General features: G+C 33.8%; 2 protein-coding genes across 2 annotated transcripts in view; both read right to left on the bottom strand.

The window, feature by feature from the left end:
- Window positions 1-10228, bottom strand: part of LOC111429275 (ATP-dependent RNA helicase l(1)G0007) — a 46777-nt gene extending 36549 nt beyond the window's left edge. Inside the window, exons 1-5 of the mRNA XM_071194447.1 lie at window positions 9183-10228; window positions 8819-9125; window positions 4923-5047; window positions 4469-4861; window positions 4171-4364 (exon numbers count right to left, since the gene is read on the bottom strand). Of these exons, the coding sequence (XP_071050548.1) occupies window positions 4171-4364; window positions 4469-4861; window positions 4923-5047; window positions 8819-9125; window positions 9183-10098 (1935 nt within the window). The 5' untranslated portion in view covers window positions 10099-10228. The remainder of the gene's footprint in view (window positions 1-4170; window positions 4365-4468; window positions 4862-4922; window positions 5048-8818; window positions 9126-9182) is intronic.
- Window positions 10229-10450: 222 nt separating this feature from the next.
- LOC111423102 (diphosphoinositol polyphosphate phosphohydrolase 1 Aps) lies at window positions 10451-15959 on the bottom strand. Its single transcript, XM_023056352.2, has 3 exons — window positions 15447-15959; window positions 15160-15315; window positions 10451-11008 (listed from the first exon to the last, which is right to left on the bottom strand). Exons 1-3 carry the CDS (start codon window positions 15543-15545, stop codon window positions 10814-10816), a joined length of 450 nt encoding a protein of 149 aa, XP_022912120.1. The 5' UTR covers window positions 15546-15959; the 3' UTR covers window positions 10451-10813.
- Window positions 15960-15990: the final 31 nt, after the last annotated feature.

Below are 15990 nucleotides of genomic sequence, written 5' to 3'. Positions count from 1 at the left end.
GGTTTGATCAAACTTTTAGTTTTTCAGCTCTAAATATTACCGAGGGTTCTACTAATTTCCTATTGATATTACATAAATGGTACAACCCCATACGATCTCAATTAATAACTTATTAAGTTATGAAAAAAGGTATTTAACTAAGGCCCACTTTTACCATCCTCCTGATAAATTTATCCGATAGATAAATCCAGCTCTTAGCCAATGAGAGCGCTTAAAACCGCTGTAACCATGGTAATTATCTATCGGTTAAATTTATCAAGAGGTGGTAAAAGTGGGCCTTAGACAGCTTAGAAGATATCATGTAAGTACAGGGGGCGCAAATTTGGGTGTTATTATGGCTATCTCAAAAACTATAAGAGATACGAAAAAGTAGGTGCCAATGGTAGTAGGTCTCTTTTTCCCAGTCTAACCCAATCCCCCAAACCTCTATCTTCTTTTGTTTTTAAGTTATAGCCAAAAAGTCAAATTGTCGTAATTTCAAAATAGCTCATATTTCGTTTATTTTTGAAGAAGAAATGGGGTGAGAGAAATGGGGTTGATACGTTCTTAAGACACTTTTTTAAGTAGAATATACTGCCGTTGAAAAATTTTAAAAATATTTGATGATTTTTGAGATACAACACAAAGTTGTATTTTTTTAAACACAAACTATAGTAGATTATGGTGTTACTGAAGAGAGCATATTTTTAGCTTTCCAATGATGTATTGCACGCATGATGTATTTGGGAAAAATAAGCGTTATTTTTTAATTCTAAAATATTAAAGATTAATAATCAGAATTTTAATTATAGTAGGCGAGGAAAACGTTAAACGCTACTTAGTTACTGTTACTATAGTAACGTGAGTTTACTGATCATTTCATTCATGAATTTATCGAAACGAGTTTCCCGCTTAAAAATTCCTCATTATCTTTAAATACATAAAACGATAAAATTAAAAAATGATTCTTTGAAAATGATAGATAAGACTCCATATCCCATATAAACATCCTTTTAATGGAAAGTCCGCTGCCCAGTTTATGATTCCTAATCTTCCTTTATCTCACCCAATTTCAAAAGAAAAGGTTCCTAATATGAAAAAACTTCTAAATCTCATGGTTGGGGAAAACTAGGAAGATACTACCGAAGATTTCATTGATTGATACCCAACTGTTCTAACCTTACAACCAGTAAGTTTAGTAGAAGAAGATGACACAGTCTGTGACTGTTTAGTTCCTGAAGTTGTTGGTTATATGTAATTATTCCTTAATTAGTATGTTTTTTGTATTTTTAATAAACAAACTTTATCTACAAATCATTTTTTATTGGTAAACAAAGTCAGGGATAAGACACTGAGAAATTTAAATCAACTATTCAAAGTTTTTATTCGTTGGTACAAAACCAACTTTATCCTGCATAATGGTACAAGACCAATTTTCTGTCATATTCGTACAAAACCATATAGCAATTAGGTAGTAATTACTGCCCGAACCCGCCTACTATAATCAAAATTTTGAACTTACTAGCGCTTACTATTTTGGAATTGAAAATTAAAGCTTATTTTCCGCAAATACATCATACATGCGATACATCATCAAGCTAAAAATATGCTCTTTTCATTAACATCATAATCAAGTATAGTTTGTATTTAAAAAAACCCAACTTTATGTTGTATCTCAAAAATCATCAAATATTTTTTAAATTTTTCAACGGCAGTATATTCTACTTAAAAAAGTGTCTTAAGAACGTTTCAACCCCATTTCTCTAATTTCAAAAATAAACGAAATATGAGCATTTTTTGAAATCACGTAAATTTGACTTTTTGGCTATAACTTAAAAACAAAAGATGATAGAGGGTTGGTGTTTGCGGGATTGGGTTACTCTAGAAAAAAGAGACCGGGACATCGCACCTACTTTTTTCGTATCTCTTATAGTTTCTGAGATAGTATATAATAACACCCAAAGTTAACCAACATACTAATATGTATACATATAATAATAATAATAATAATAAACTGCTTTATTGTTCTCCTAGCATACCAAAAAAAAAAACATTGTAATAAATCATTGAAGAAAAAACAAAAAATAAACAGTAAATAAAATTAAATAATTGCCAATAAAAAACATAAAAGATTCATACATGAGAACAATCTTATGGCATGGTTCAACTCATGTTGTTCTTCCACCATACCATAGAGAATTTAAACATTAATAGAATGCGCATTAACTGTAACATACAACAAAAAAAAAAACATTATGCAAATGTAAAGCCATTTTTACAAACGTGAAGGTCACTGCCATCCATGCAAATAATTTAGCACGTGTCTTTTAAAAGTTATTAATGATGCACACACTGTCCACTCAAGAGGAAGTTCATTCATTGTCTTAGCGATCTGATAGGAAAATGACTTTTTGAAAAAAGCTTTATGAAAAATAGGTGGAGATAATCTCCCTTTAAATCTAATATTTACAGTGTGTACATCCCCGCGAAAACTTATTTTGTTATAGAGGTAAGGTGGCTTATAAAGATGGAGGACCCGGTGGTAGAGGCATACAGAGTGCAGCACCCTCCTTCCCTGCATGTTTAACCATTTTAATTCCGGCAACTTATCACTTACATGTTCACTTCGGTGAAGACCAAACAGTAAACGTATACAGGAATTTTGTGTTTTTTGAATTTTTTCTTTTAAGACATAGGACAAAAAAGGAGAGTACAGAACATCTGCATAGTTAAAAAGTGAGAGGACCAGACTTTCACAGAGATATTTCCTTGTTTTATGGTTCAAATAATGTCTGTTCGAGTAGATAACCTTCAAACTCCCATACGCCCTTTGTATGCATTTGTTGATGTGATCATTAAAAGTCAAATTCTCGTCTATTAAGACACCCAAGTTTCGTACTGTTTTATGGAATTGTAACGGTTCATTGTTCACAAATAGATGGAGGGTGTCTGCAACTTGCTGTCTGAGGCTCTTTGGACCGAAAACAATGGCAAGAGACTTACTCTGATTTATATGAAGCCCATGGCGGTCGGAAATATCACATAAAGCTTGCAAATCACTATTTATATCTATACCCGCTTTAACCACCTCAGACGGAGGGAAGGAATAGTACAGCTGGGTGTCGTCTGCGTAAAAGTGCGCCTTACAATGTGAAATGGATTTGATAAAATTTGATGTGTATAATGCATACAAAATAGGCGAAAGAGTCGATCCCTGCGGCACCCCCGATCTCACTTCCAGGAAATCAGAGCAATCAACCCCTACCGATACTGCCTGTTCTCTACCTGTTAGAAAATCATTTAACAACTTTTTTGCATTATATTCAAAACCAATATAACCTAGTATTGCTGAGAGTGTTTCATGATCAACTGTGTCAAATGCCTTGGAATAATCCAGCAAACAGAGTACCGTCATCCTACCCCTATCACTTTCCCGCATATGTATTTTACATATGGTCCATACATATTTTTTTCTGTTTAGCATTAAAAGATCGGGCAGAACAAGGTGAATCGCCCAGCAGTAATTTTCTTTTGAGTTTAGCGGTCCTTAAGATGTTATCTCGCCTGAGACGAGTATACAAATGGACCAGGATATACTTTGGAACAGCATACCTTATCAAAAGAATTATAGGCACACCTATAACACTATTCAAGATTTGATAACATCACCTAATAGTTCTGTATTTTCCTTTTTTAGGAGTATATTCTCATCATTTAATTTATTAATTATTTTGAGTCACTTCATACCACATATTCATGCTTATTACTCATAGAACGCACATCAGAATAGATTTACTTAACTGTGTCATAGATTACCTCTAACATAATAGAAAATTGATTCAACATTAGAACAGGAGACAAGTTAGAATAAACGAGACACATGACGTGATGCTTAGGACTATAACAAGCTGAGAATTTAACATTTTAGCAAGATTCAAGCTTACATACCTTGCACTGTATCTCAAAATATTTTACTTCAACTTTGTGATATTGTGCATAACCCCAAAAATAAAGATTATGTTAAATTTACCTATTTTGCTTTTTTCCATTTTCCTCAAAAGTCCCACAAGTCATCCTATTATAAATAGTTATATTGGAACACTTATTTATATTCAATTCCAATGAATATAAAAAAAAAATCCCAACTTGACATATAACTCAATTATTATAAAAATATAAAAATTAACTTACCTCACGTAAAAGTCCAAACAAAACGTCAGTACTCAACGACCGTTCGTGGGCTTCATCCATAATAATGGCACTATAATGATCTAAATCGGGCTCCCGAAGACTTTCTCGTAATAAAATACCATCCGTCATATATTTTATTACTGTGTTTTCTGATGTGCAATCTTCAAAACGAATTGCGTACCCCACTTCATCACCTAAAACACACATAATTATAATGATTTATTTCAAAATAATTGTATTAACTTATTAGCTTATTAAAATATTAATTTTTAGGATTACTAAAATAATTTTTTTTTACCTAATTGAGTTCCCATTTCGTCACTAACACGTTTTGCAACTGACATCGCGGCAACGCGACGCGGTTGAGTACAACCGATCATCGCGTATTTACTATAACCGTCTTCGTGTAAATATTGAGTTAATTGTGTCGTTTTACCACTACCGGTTTCACCAACAATAATAACCACCGAATTTTCTCTAATAACATTTAACAGTTCTTGCCTAACCGCAAACACCGGTAGATATCTACGTTGTTCCGATATCGTCTTTTTCCTTGAAAATTCACTAACAGCTTCAGTTTTAGTCATGTGTTCGGCAAACTTTTGATCTGTTTTATAATCAGCGGTGTCATTATCTTTATTAAACTTTGCGTCTTCTTCATCTTCTTTCTTTTTAATCCCCATAATGTTACCTTAATTTTAAAAAAGAATTGAATTATAACTCCAGAGTGGTTTTTATTAGTATTTTATTACCTATTGTTGTTCCTCCTAATTCCCAATGTTTTTTCTGAGCTTTACGACGTTCCTTTTGTTCGCGATAAACTCGAACTAAGTGGGATCCTTTTCTAGCGACCATCGCCATATCAGAGGTTGCATCCCTAAAAGTTAAAACGAAATTATCTAAGAAATTAATTAAAAAAAAATATCATTTGTTTTTATTGTTGATAAGTAATCCTTAATAAATTTTGAAACCAGGGTTCGACTGATTTAAATCAAATGATTTATTTATTTTAATCAATGATTTAAATCAAAAACAAAACTGAAAATAAAACTGCACTTTATTACAAAATTAACAAAACGTTTAATACAAAAATTAACATTCATTATAACATTTATATAAGAAAAACTTGTTTTCTTGCCTTCTCTTTCCTGCCTTTTCAACACCTAACTTGTTTCGTAAAGTAGAGTGAACAAGCCCAAATTTTTAATATTGGCAGTACCTTCTCTACTTCAGCAATGAGTTTTTGTGACACCTATCATTGTAAAGCATTACTTAAGACTTCCTCTGAAAATACTACTGATGAAAATGGAAATTTTTGCTTGTAGTTTTATAGTTAGCGGTAGTAAACCGGCATACATTTCCTTTATTGTATTTAAAGCCTCATCTTTTTCTACGAATGTTAACTTATACATAGTTTTAGTAATATTTGAAATATAGTCTATGTAATGGTTAGACGTAACTGCCTGCTTATATCGTTTATCAAAAACTTTCATTTGTACTGATGACTATTTTTCTTCGAGTAATGCATTTAATTTTTTCCAAACTTCCACTGCGTCAGAGAGGTAAGCATTCTTTTTTTGTAATTTGTCAAGTGCTACAGTTATAGGTTTTAAGATATTCAAATAATCTTCCACTGAGCGTTTAAGACCGACCTTTTTTGTACATTGTCAACTCTATTTCCTTTTTATTCTCTTATTTTTTTGAACCTTTGTGATCCTTTAACTTTAATGATGGTTATCGGTTGTTCTGCAATTGTTAGTTTCAAAAAACAACGATAAAAAATGCTTTTTATTCTCGACACACACTTTTAATAGTTTCTGCCATTGGCTTACATATACTTCCAAACAATCTGCCATACTATTCCACCTCACATCACTTGGCAGCACTAATGCTTTTCTATCAAGCTGTGTGTATTTGGTCCTAGCTAATTGGTTATTTCTAAAATATTTTACAATTTGTGTAACATGCTCTTTGATATTTGTTACTTCTACATCTTTGTAAAGTAGATTTAAAAGGTGAGCAGAACACCCATAAGTTTAGTGATAACTTGATAATATAACGCGGGGGTCCAATTTCTCTTCTATGGTTCTTCTCATTATTATCAGCATTATCTGTTACAAATGATGTCACGTTACAGTTGTATTTTGATTTACACGAGGAAATTATATTGCAAGCAATATCAGTTAACTAGCCACTTGTATGGGGATTTCCGGATGTATCTATAATTTCAAAAGAAAGTGTCCAGTTTCAATGGTTATGCTAGCGCATACTATAGGTTCATTGCGTACATTAGACCAATCATCAGATATGTTTACGCCACACCCAGAAAGACTTCCACAACATTTAGTTTTCTCTTCTTCATAAATTTGTTCCAAAAGTGTCGTAGACATTTTTCCAGAAGGGGGATTATAACCAGGTCTTGGCAATTCAATTGCTTTCTTCATGTGTGGATTGTCCATACATCTAAAGCTGCTGTTTGTTGCAAATACAGCTCTTGCAATTTGTTTATTTATTTCTTGTTTTTTATCAATATGCCTTCAAACAATAATGTTTTTCAAATTTGTGTTAGCATTCGTTTTCCGTTTTTTAGATATAATAACCGAATCATTGTGACCAAATGACATCGAGAAACTTGTAGATGAGCAAGCGCTTGCCGGCCGTTTTTGAGAGGTGGTAACTGAAAACGCCTCATTACTAGCAAGGGTTGATTCAGATGAGTTCTCAATTCCTATAGAACAATATCGAAATAATTCAAAATAGTACTTTCTCATATTTTGTTCAAAATTTTCCCTTTTTAAATATCATCAAAACTGCAGAAGATAATTGAATATACAGCATGCTTTTCACCATGCTGTATTACATACACAGCCAAGGAGCATATTGTTGTATTTTACAACATTCAGAGAGTAAGTACGCCAAATTTTATTTAAACTATGGCCAAATACCGGTTTTATGGTGATAATTACAAAAAAATACGCAATAAAATATAGTAATCCATTTAATACGTGAGAAGGTAATTAAATTTAATATTCTTATTATAGTATTGTACTTTTCAAACTGGTTTTATTATTTATTTAATTAAGTTTTATTAGTTTCATCCCATGGCCATCTTCAGAGACTAATGTCATAAGATATAACTAAGATGTCATATTGCAAAGTATTAAGTGTAATTGTAAATATTTTAAATAAAATTACTTTGAGTTTACGACAAACAACAGATCGACACGTTAAATCAGAACGTTCTTTTTAACGTGTCGATCTGTTGCTTGTCGTAACCTCAAAGTAATTTTATTTAAAATATTTACAATTACACTTAATACTTTGCAATATGACATCTTAGTTAACTCTTATGACATTAGTCTCTGAAGATGGCCATGGGCCGAAACTAGTAAGACTTAATTAAATAAATAATAAAACCAGTTTCAAAAGTACAATACTAAGAATATTAAATTTAATTACCTTCTCACGTATCAAACAACTGGTCAATGGATTTTAACTATAATTATCTAATCCATTTAAAATAACGAAGTTGTAGTCTATTTTTGGTAGACCAGAAGTGGTGAATATCTTAAGAATATTTAATATATACTAATATACATATTTATATGTATATAAATTAATATACTGTTTACCTTTAACTAAATTAATTTCTATGTTACTTGGTCCAGGGTCTTCTCCATCAAAGATCCTGTGCTTGCACTTCTCATGGTGTTCTTTCAACCTTTGAACTAGTGCTTGTATATTTTCTCCGCAATTTTTACAAACACGACACAACACTTTTTATATGGGCAGAACCGAAAACACCCTTCATTGGACAAAACAAGTAATCAACAGTTGGGAGGCCTCAAAGGTAGCCTTACGCTGGAAAGAACTTTCAGGTCACAGGCAAGCGAAACAAAGGGGATCTAAAAACGTTCTCAGGTTTCCTGGCCGGCCAAACGCCCCTGAAATACCACTTCTTCCACATTGGACAAGCTGAGGATCAAACTTGTCGATTTTGCAACGACGAGTCAGAAACTTCTGAACATATACTGTGGAATTGCGTAGCTAGAGGTCGCCTAAGACACAAAATTTTCGGTAAAGCTCTTTTGACACCTACCGACATAAAGGAACAAGACCTTGGTGCAATACTAAGGACCTACATTTGCCCTCAACTTCTGGAGGGCTAAAGTTACAATAGGTCTTATAAGTCGCGCTTACGAGAGGGGCCGCCCCTCTCAGCCTGGCAGCAATAATAATAATAATAATAATGGGCAGAACAAAAAAAAAAAACCGAACGTCCGATTTTTGTAAGGACTTCGATATAAAAAAAATATATCTTCTAACATAATATATATAAACGCGTTCTGAAACGAGAGAACTAGTAATAAAACACTAATAATCGCCCGTTTTATGTTACATAACATAATTGATCTAAAAAATTTAAAAAAATCATAATTTTTTAGTCATATTATCATGATTTATTTGAACCCTGCTTGAAACCATAAATACTTTTTTGCGCAAACGTTGTATACAGATACTTACTGTAAACTTTGTCCCTAGTGAGACTTGGGCTTGCACAATTTCGCCAGTTTTGGTTGCCCGAGTCACACTAGGGCTTGTGTATTAAGCCCTATAATAAATAAATTTAATAAAAATAATTTTTTACCTAACAGGTACAACAGGTTCGGGTTGCTTAGTGAATACAATTCTTCCATCAAGAAATGGTGGAACGATGTTATGAACCAATAAGTGAACCCTATCGACTGATTCTTCATCGAAATCTTCACTAAAATCTACGGAATGGACTACACCTGAAGTGATCATTCGATTTCTCTCCCAAAGTTCGTTATCTTTATTAATTTGTCTCTGTTGAGCTGAAAGTCGTTTCTTTCTTCTTTGTTCTAATTGCTCCTCTTTTTTCTTTGTATACTCATCACTTACACTTGAAAATGGGTTATTTTCATCATCATATCCTGAAATTAATTTAAATTATAACAATTTAATTTTTAAAATATTGCTAAAGATTTTACCTTCATCCATATTGTACCATTCCCTATCAATTCTTCGTTGTTCTTCTTCCCATAATTGTCTATCGACTGTAGATTCCCATTTCACATGTCCCTCTTCCTTTATTGGACCGGGAGTTGCACCAGTTTTTTTCCTATCCTTCGCCCAAGAGTTATATTTATGTGCTGGGGTAGCCCTTGGAGTGTTATCATATTGTTTCTTATCACTTTTTTTATGTGATTTTCCTCTTTCCTCTTCATACTTTGACTTAGTACTTCTTTCAGACCAATCTCCCCCACTTGGTGATTTATAAACATTTGGGGTTGGAAAATCCCACGAAGATTTTTTTGAAGGAACAGGATCGTCATCATCCCAAGACGATCTTGATGTATTATCTTTCAATTTTATGTTTGGAGTTGATGGTTCATCAGAAAATTTCGGTGTTCTTTCACTTCTGCTTGGTTCCCTTTCGGATTTAACATATCTGTTTCTTCTTTCGTAATCTTTATCCCTGTCTCGATCTCTATTTCTATCTTTACTATGTTTTTCATCTTTACTTTTTCGTTTTAAATCTTTTGTGCTAGCAAAAATACGTTTCTCCCTCGCCCTATTCATTCTATCCAGCACCCTTTGTCTGGCCTCCTCGGTTATCCCGCCGGTATAAGTAGGAGTTTCACTTTGCGGTTGACGAAATTTCCGATTCTCTTTCGACTTTTTAATACCGTGGCTCGTTGATTCTTCGCCACCATCCTCTTCGGATATAGAAAACGACATTTTCCGCTCATTTTCCTCTTTTTGTTTTCGGATTTGAGCGGATAACTTATCTAGACCCAAACGGGAGGATTGAGGTACTTTAAAGGTAGGTTCTTTTTTGCGTATGATTAAACCCCCAGTTTGATCATTTACAGCCTCTAAACGGTGCACATTATCTTCTTCCATTTTTTAAACACTATTTTATTTAAAAAACGAAAAACGTAGCGTAACGTTTTTTAACCAAACATAACCTGTAATTTTATTTAGGTTGACTTGACAGTTGCGCATTAGTGACATCTATTACTAAAACGAAATATTACTGAATTATTTATAAATTTTTAATTGAGTGTGATTAATAATATTTAAAAGTATAAATAATATTATTTTTTAAATGATAATGATATTTTTATAATGATGTCGAAATAAAATAACGTAGATAGTGATTTTAATTGAAATGGTGTAAATTTGGTTGCCTATGCTGCATTAATTTTTTTGGGGTTAAAAATTAAGAGAAGAATATGACTGAAACAAAAAGAAAAATGGTACAAGTTCTCTTTTATTGTATATAGATTCATCGTTGCATAATAAAGGTAAAATAAAGTCGTTAAGGACGCGAGAAAGAGTAACCGTAAAAGAGTAATGACCGTAATAATAAATAAAACGCCGTCGGAGTAGTAACGGAGAGCGTGTTATTGCGGAAATCATTGTATATGTACTACAAATTTAATTAAAATATCTTCTCACATTAATGTCGCATACAAAATGAAAAACTCGTTATTTATTAATTATTTTTTTTACTTTACGTAACCCACGAAACCTTAAAAGCATATGTATTTCCGACAGTAAAGGGGAGTAGGTAGGTAAAAGGTAAGCGTACGTCGTCGTCATCGTCTTCTCGCGATCATGTCAATTTAGAGCGTTTCAGCTGCTGAAGGTAGTGGCGTTGCACGGGCTTGTGCAGGGCCAGCTGTTCGAGGGCCTCGTCTATAGTAAACCATTGTCTTTTTCTGCCGATCGCTCGCGAATCTTCCCATTCGTCCAACTCTTCCGTTACCGTCATCACGTACACTTCGGTGCGATGTTTATGTTCGCGATTCTTTAAAAGAACACAAAATCATTTCATTAATTACACTGTAACATTAAATCTATCGAGAAAAAATTAGAATCTATTTAATCAATTAATTTATCTCCCTTTTAAATAGGAATCTTCCAATAAAGACTTAAATAACACAATTACATTAATACCATCGCGATTTTTAATTAGAAAAATTACTTTTATCTCGCCTTTTTGGTGACTTTATCTCTAGAATTAATCAACACGTGATTTCAATTATCATTTGATCACAATATTGCGAAAAAAAATTTAAAACAATTACATGTGCACTCCACATGGACAAAAAAACGGTATAATTCAAGAATCATCATGTCGCTTAAAAATCGACATTTTTTTTTTAAATCGACGGGTAATCACTCAAGTAAGCTGTCACAAATAAAAAAAAAAACGTAAAAGTTTAAAACTTACCGAAAAATCACTTTAAAGTTTCGACGTGACGTCACTTTTTATGGTTGAAATAAATCCGATAGTTTCTAGTTCTAGGTCTAGTGTTAGTTCTAGTTTTACACTAACACTATCATTAGAACTAACACAAGATCTAGAACTAGAATCATTCGGGTTTAGTTGTTTTGAGAGACGGAGGCTAAATCCGAATGATTCTAGTTCTAGGTCTTGTGTTAGTTCTAGTGATAGTGCTAGTGTAAATCTGGAACTAACACTAGACCTAGAATTAGAAACATTCGGGTTTAGCCACACGTCTTTCAAGACGGTTGAAGCCGAATGATTCTAGTTCTAGGTCTTGTGTTAGTTCTAGTGATAGTGCTAGTGTAAATCTACAACTAACACTAGACCTAGAACTAGAAACATTCGGGTTTAGCCGCACGTCTCTCAGGACGGCTAAACCTGAATATATTTAGTTCTAGGTCTAGTGTTAGTTCTAGTTTTACACTAACACTATTAGTAGAACTAACACAAGACCTAGAACTAGAATCATTCGGGTTTAGCCGCATGTCTCTCAAGACGGCTAAAGCCGAATGTTTCTAATTCTAGGTCTAGTGTTAGTTGTAGATGTACACTAGCACTATCACTAGAACTAACACAAGACCTAGAACTAGAATCATTCGGCTTTAGCCGTCTTGAGAGACGTGCGGCTAAACCCGAATGTTTCTAGTTCTAGTGGTAGATTTACACTAGCACTATCACTAGAACTAACACAAGACCTAGAACTAGAATCATTCGGCTTTAGCCGTCTTGAGAGACGTGCGGCTAAACCCGAATGATTCTAGTTCTAGGTCTTGTGTTAGTTCTAGTAACAGTGCTAGTGTAAAACTACAACTAACACTAGACCTAGAACTAGAAACATTCGGGTTTAGCCGCACGGATCTCTCCGCAAGTCTTGAGAGACGTGATGCTAAATCCGAATGTTTCTAGTTCTGGGTCTAGTGTTAAGCGGCTCCTAGATGGTCAATATTATTGTACAATATTTGATATTGCATAATAATATTGACCGTTTGGTGATAGTATTGAAAAGTTGTGCAATATATTGAGTAAATCAAAATGGGTTTGATTTTAATTGCACAATATGAAGTAAATTGCAACGACTGTAGGTAGTGTTGTGCAATATTAGCTCAGTTCTATCTCAGCTAGTACGAGGAAAGCTTCACCTGGTGAATCGAAAACAGCGCCAGCAAAGGAAGATGAGAGAAAGTTTATTTTAGAGGTTATAGAGCTATATCACTCTTTACCTTCGGTGTGGAAGATAAAAAGCGAAGAATATCATACAAATAAAAAAAAAACAAACAGTACGAAACAACTTCTTTCCAAATATAAGGAGAAATACGTTGGTTTGGAGGAATAGCATCTCTCACCATAGTATTCTCTTTACAGATTTCAGCTGTAATCATTTTCAAGTTTGTCAAATGGCGTACCATCTAGCCACAGGAAGATTCGAAAAGCTAATAGTCGCAGATCATTCAATAAATTTGCATGTGTGTATTTTTTTCTATTTTTTTTTTATCTTGTGTCCATCTTCGGTTTTTCTTCTTTTTTATACAAACAGCTAGTGCAATGGCCACACAAATAGCATCATTATCAATTATCACTTAACATGTTGACTATAGAAGTGCTAAACGTTAACTGAATATGGAATGAAAATATTGAACAATAATATTGTGCCGTCTAGGATAATCACAAAATAACATTGTACAATATATTGCACAAAAATATTGACTGCTCTAGCTCTAGTGATAGGTAGCGCTAGTTAACATAAGATATCACTATGTTGTATTTTTTTATTGCACTAAAACTAACACTAGACCAAGAACTAGAAACATTCGGATTTAGCCGTGCGTTTCTTAAGACGGCTAAACCGGAATGATTCTAGTTCTTGGTCTAGTGCTGCATATCAATTAACGCTAGCTGCTTCAGACGCACAGCTAATCTCGAAACTTTCTAATTCTAGGTCTAATGTTAGTTCTAGTTTTACACTAGCACTAGTACTAGAACTAATACAAGACCTAGAACTAGAATCATTCGGGTTTAGCCGTCTTGAGAGACGCTCGGCTAAATCCAAATGTTTCTAGTTTTCGGTCTAGTGTTAGTTTTAGTTTGTAGTGTTTGTTTTACACTTTTGTACGCAGCCGCTTGCACCATAGGTGTTTTAACGTTTGTTGGTTACACGTGTTTTTGATGTCAAGTTTTATAGAAAGTTTTTCGTTGTTTTGTTAATGTTGTACTGATCACGCCCTGATGAAGCAATAATTATTAATTGCGAAATATTGGCATAAAAAAATAATTGCGAATTTTATTAACGATCCTATCCTGGAATTGAACCTTAGTCCTTGTTGCTAACGGGATTGAACAACAATCTCCTTGTTAGTTTTAGTAAATTACCAAAATATTTACCGTAATTTACTGTAAATTACCAAACAAATTTTTCATACATTACCGCTAGGAGCTAGAATGTATCTGTGCATGTGCGTTCGGTGTTTTGATAATGCTGTAAAGTCCCTATAAGAAACTTAAAAGAGTTGGTTATAACAGAAACTGTAACAAGTACTCTAGACGAAAATATTAAACGCAATTTTGAATCCCATTTCAGTAATTTTGAAAAATGTACAAACTTCCCAACCTTGCATTTTTCATCTTGTTGACTATTTTCAAAATTTAAATGATCAACTACAATGTGAATGCCGCCCTGTTTTAGAAGTAAAACCAATTCTATCACTTTTAAAAGCACGAAGAGATAGGGCTGTAATACCTTTACACTTAGCAACAAATTTACTAGATCCAAAAATTATGGGAAAACATCTCAGTAACGGCGAGAACATTGCAGCATTGATCTAATGTAGCAAACGTTATGACTGAAATTGCCCATTATAAATCAAAAGAACAATTATTTTCTAACAGTTTTATATGGAAAGATTTGGATACGGGTAAACTGCATTCTGTTATATGGTGGAAGTCTCTTTGTTGTACATCTTTAAACAAAGTAGCAACGGAAATCTAAAAATGCTCACCCACAACGTGCGCAAAATTCATATTTTGTTTCATTTTTAGAGTTTTTAGAAACATTCGGGGCTAAACCCGAATGTTTCTAGTTCTCCATCTAGTGTTAGTTCTAGTTTTACGCTATCACTAGAACTATCACAAGACCTAGAACTAGAAACACTAGGATTTAGCTGCATGTCTCTCAAGACTGTTAAATCCGAATGATTCTGGTTCTAGGTCTAGTGTTAGTTCTAGTTTTACACTAGCACTATCACTAGAACTAACACAAGACCTAGAATTAGAATTATTCGGGTTTAGGCGTCTTGAGAGACGTGGCGTTAGTGTTAGTTCTAGTTTTAAATGTTGTTTAGCATTAAATTGTGGAATATTTTGTGGAATCAAAAACATTCGGGTTTAGCTGTGCGTCTCTTAGGACGGCTAAGCTTGAATGTTCCTAGTTCTAGGTCTAATGTTAGTTCTAGTGACAGTGATAGGTAGCGCTAGTTAGCATAAGATACCACTATGTTGCATATTTTTATTGCACTAAAACTAACACTAGACCTAGAAGTCAAAACATTCGGGTTTAGCCTTGCGTCACAAAACGTCGATTTTTAAGCCACATGATTTTTGAATTTTTCAAAAAAAATAAAAAATTAAGATCATGATCAAACTCAAATCCTCTCGCTATCGCAATATTTCGTTACCTCAAAAACACCAAGGCTTCGACCCAATTTTCCAACGACTCCAGCTTCCTCGAGGACTTCCCTGGTGGCTGTAACGCTTGGTTCTTCCTCCGGTTCTACTCCCCCGCCGGGTACAACCCATCTTTCCGGTTTACGAGAAGATGTCACTAGCAAAACCTAATACAATACATTAAAACTTACTCGATCCAAATCAAATTTGACTCTAAATTAAAATCTGTTGTAAATGATTAAAAACTTATTGAACTGAGACATATGGATTAATTAATATAGTATGTATATATTAATACCTCAGTCTCTTCATCAGAACGAACACATATGCAGGCGGCACGCCGCCTAAAGCCTTCGTCGTCGTAAATACGGATGGAATTCGGTTTTTCTTTGACCATTTTTCGTGGAGATGTTGAAAAAATTAAAATGTTGAACTGAGAGGGGCAACAACAACAACAAACCGCAAAAAGAATACGTAACACAAATCAACGGAGACTCTAAACGATCTATTCAGACAGCCATTGCCGTTGAAATTATTTTATCACACTTTTACTACATAACGATTTATCCATTTTAACCTGAGCGTAGAAACATTTACAGATAAAACTCTTACACAACAATTGTTACTCCGTGACCGGGAGTTGTAAGCGTCTTTTCTAGCCTGGAGCTAGCTGTACGTTGAAAATTTAAGGCCCATCCTGAGCGCGAAGGATTTTTTCACCGGTACAAAGTCAGAATGTTGCACAAAACGCGAAATCGACACCAAATAAAATACACCGCAAGCAGCTGTCACCTCGCGACTGCAAAGAAAAGCAAATAACTGTCAAAGATTTCAGAACTGCC

The sequence above is a fragment of the Onthophagus taurus genome, chromosome 1, assembly GCF_036711975.1.
Source record: "Onthophagus taurus isolate NC chromosome 1, IU_Otau_3.0, whole genome shotgun sequence".
Taxonomy (NCBI): domain Eukaryota; kingdom Metazoa; phylum Arthropoda; class Insecta; order Coleoptera; family Scarabaeidae; genus Onthophagus; species Onthophagus taurus.
Note: the sequence above shows the minus strand (reverse complement) of the source record. Positions and strands in the feature narration are given on the sequence as shown.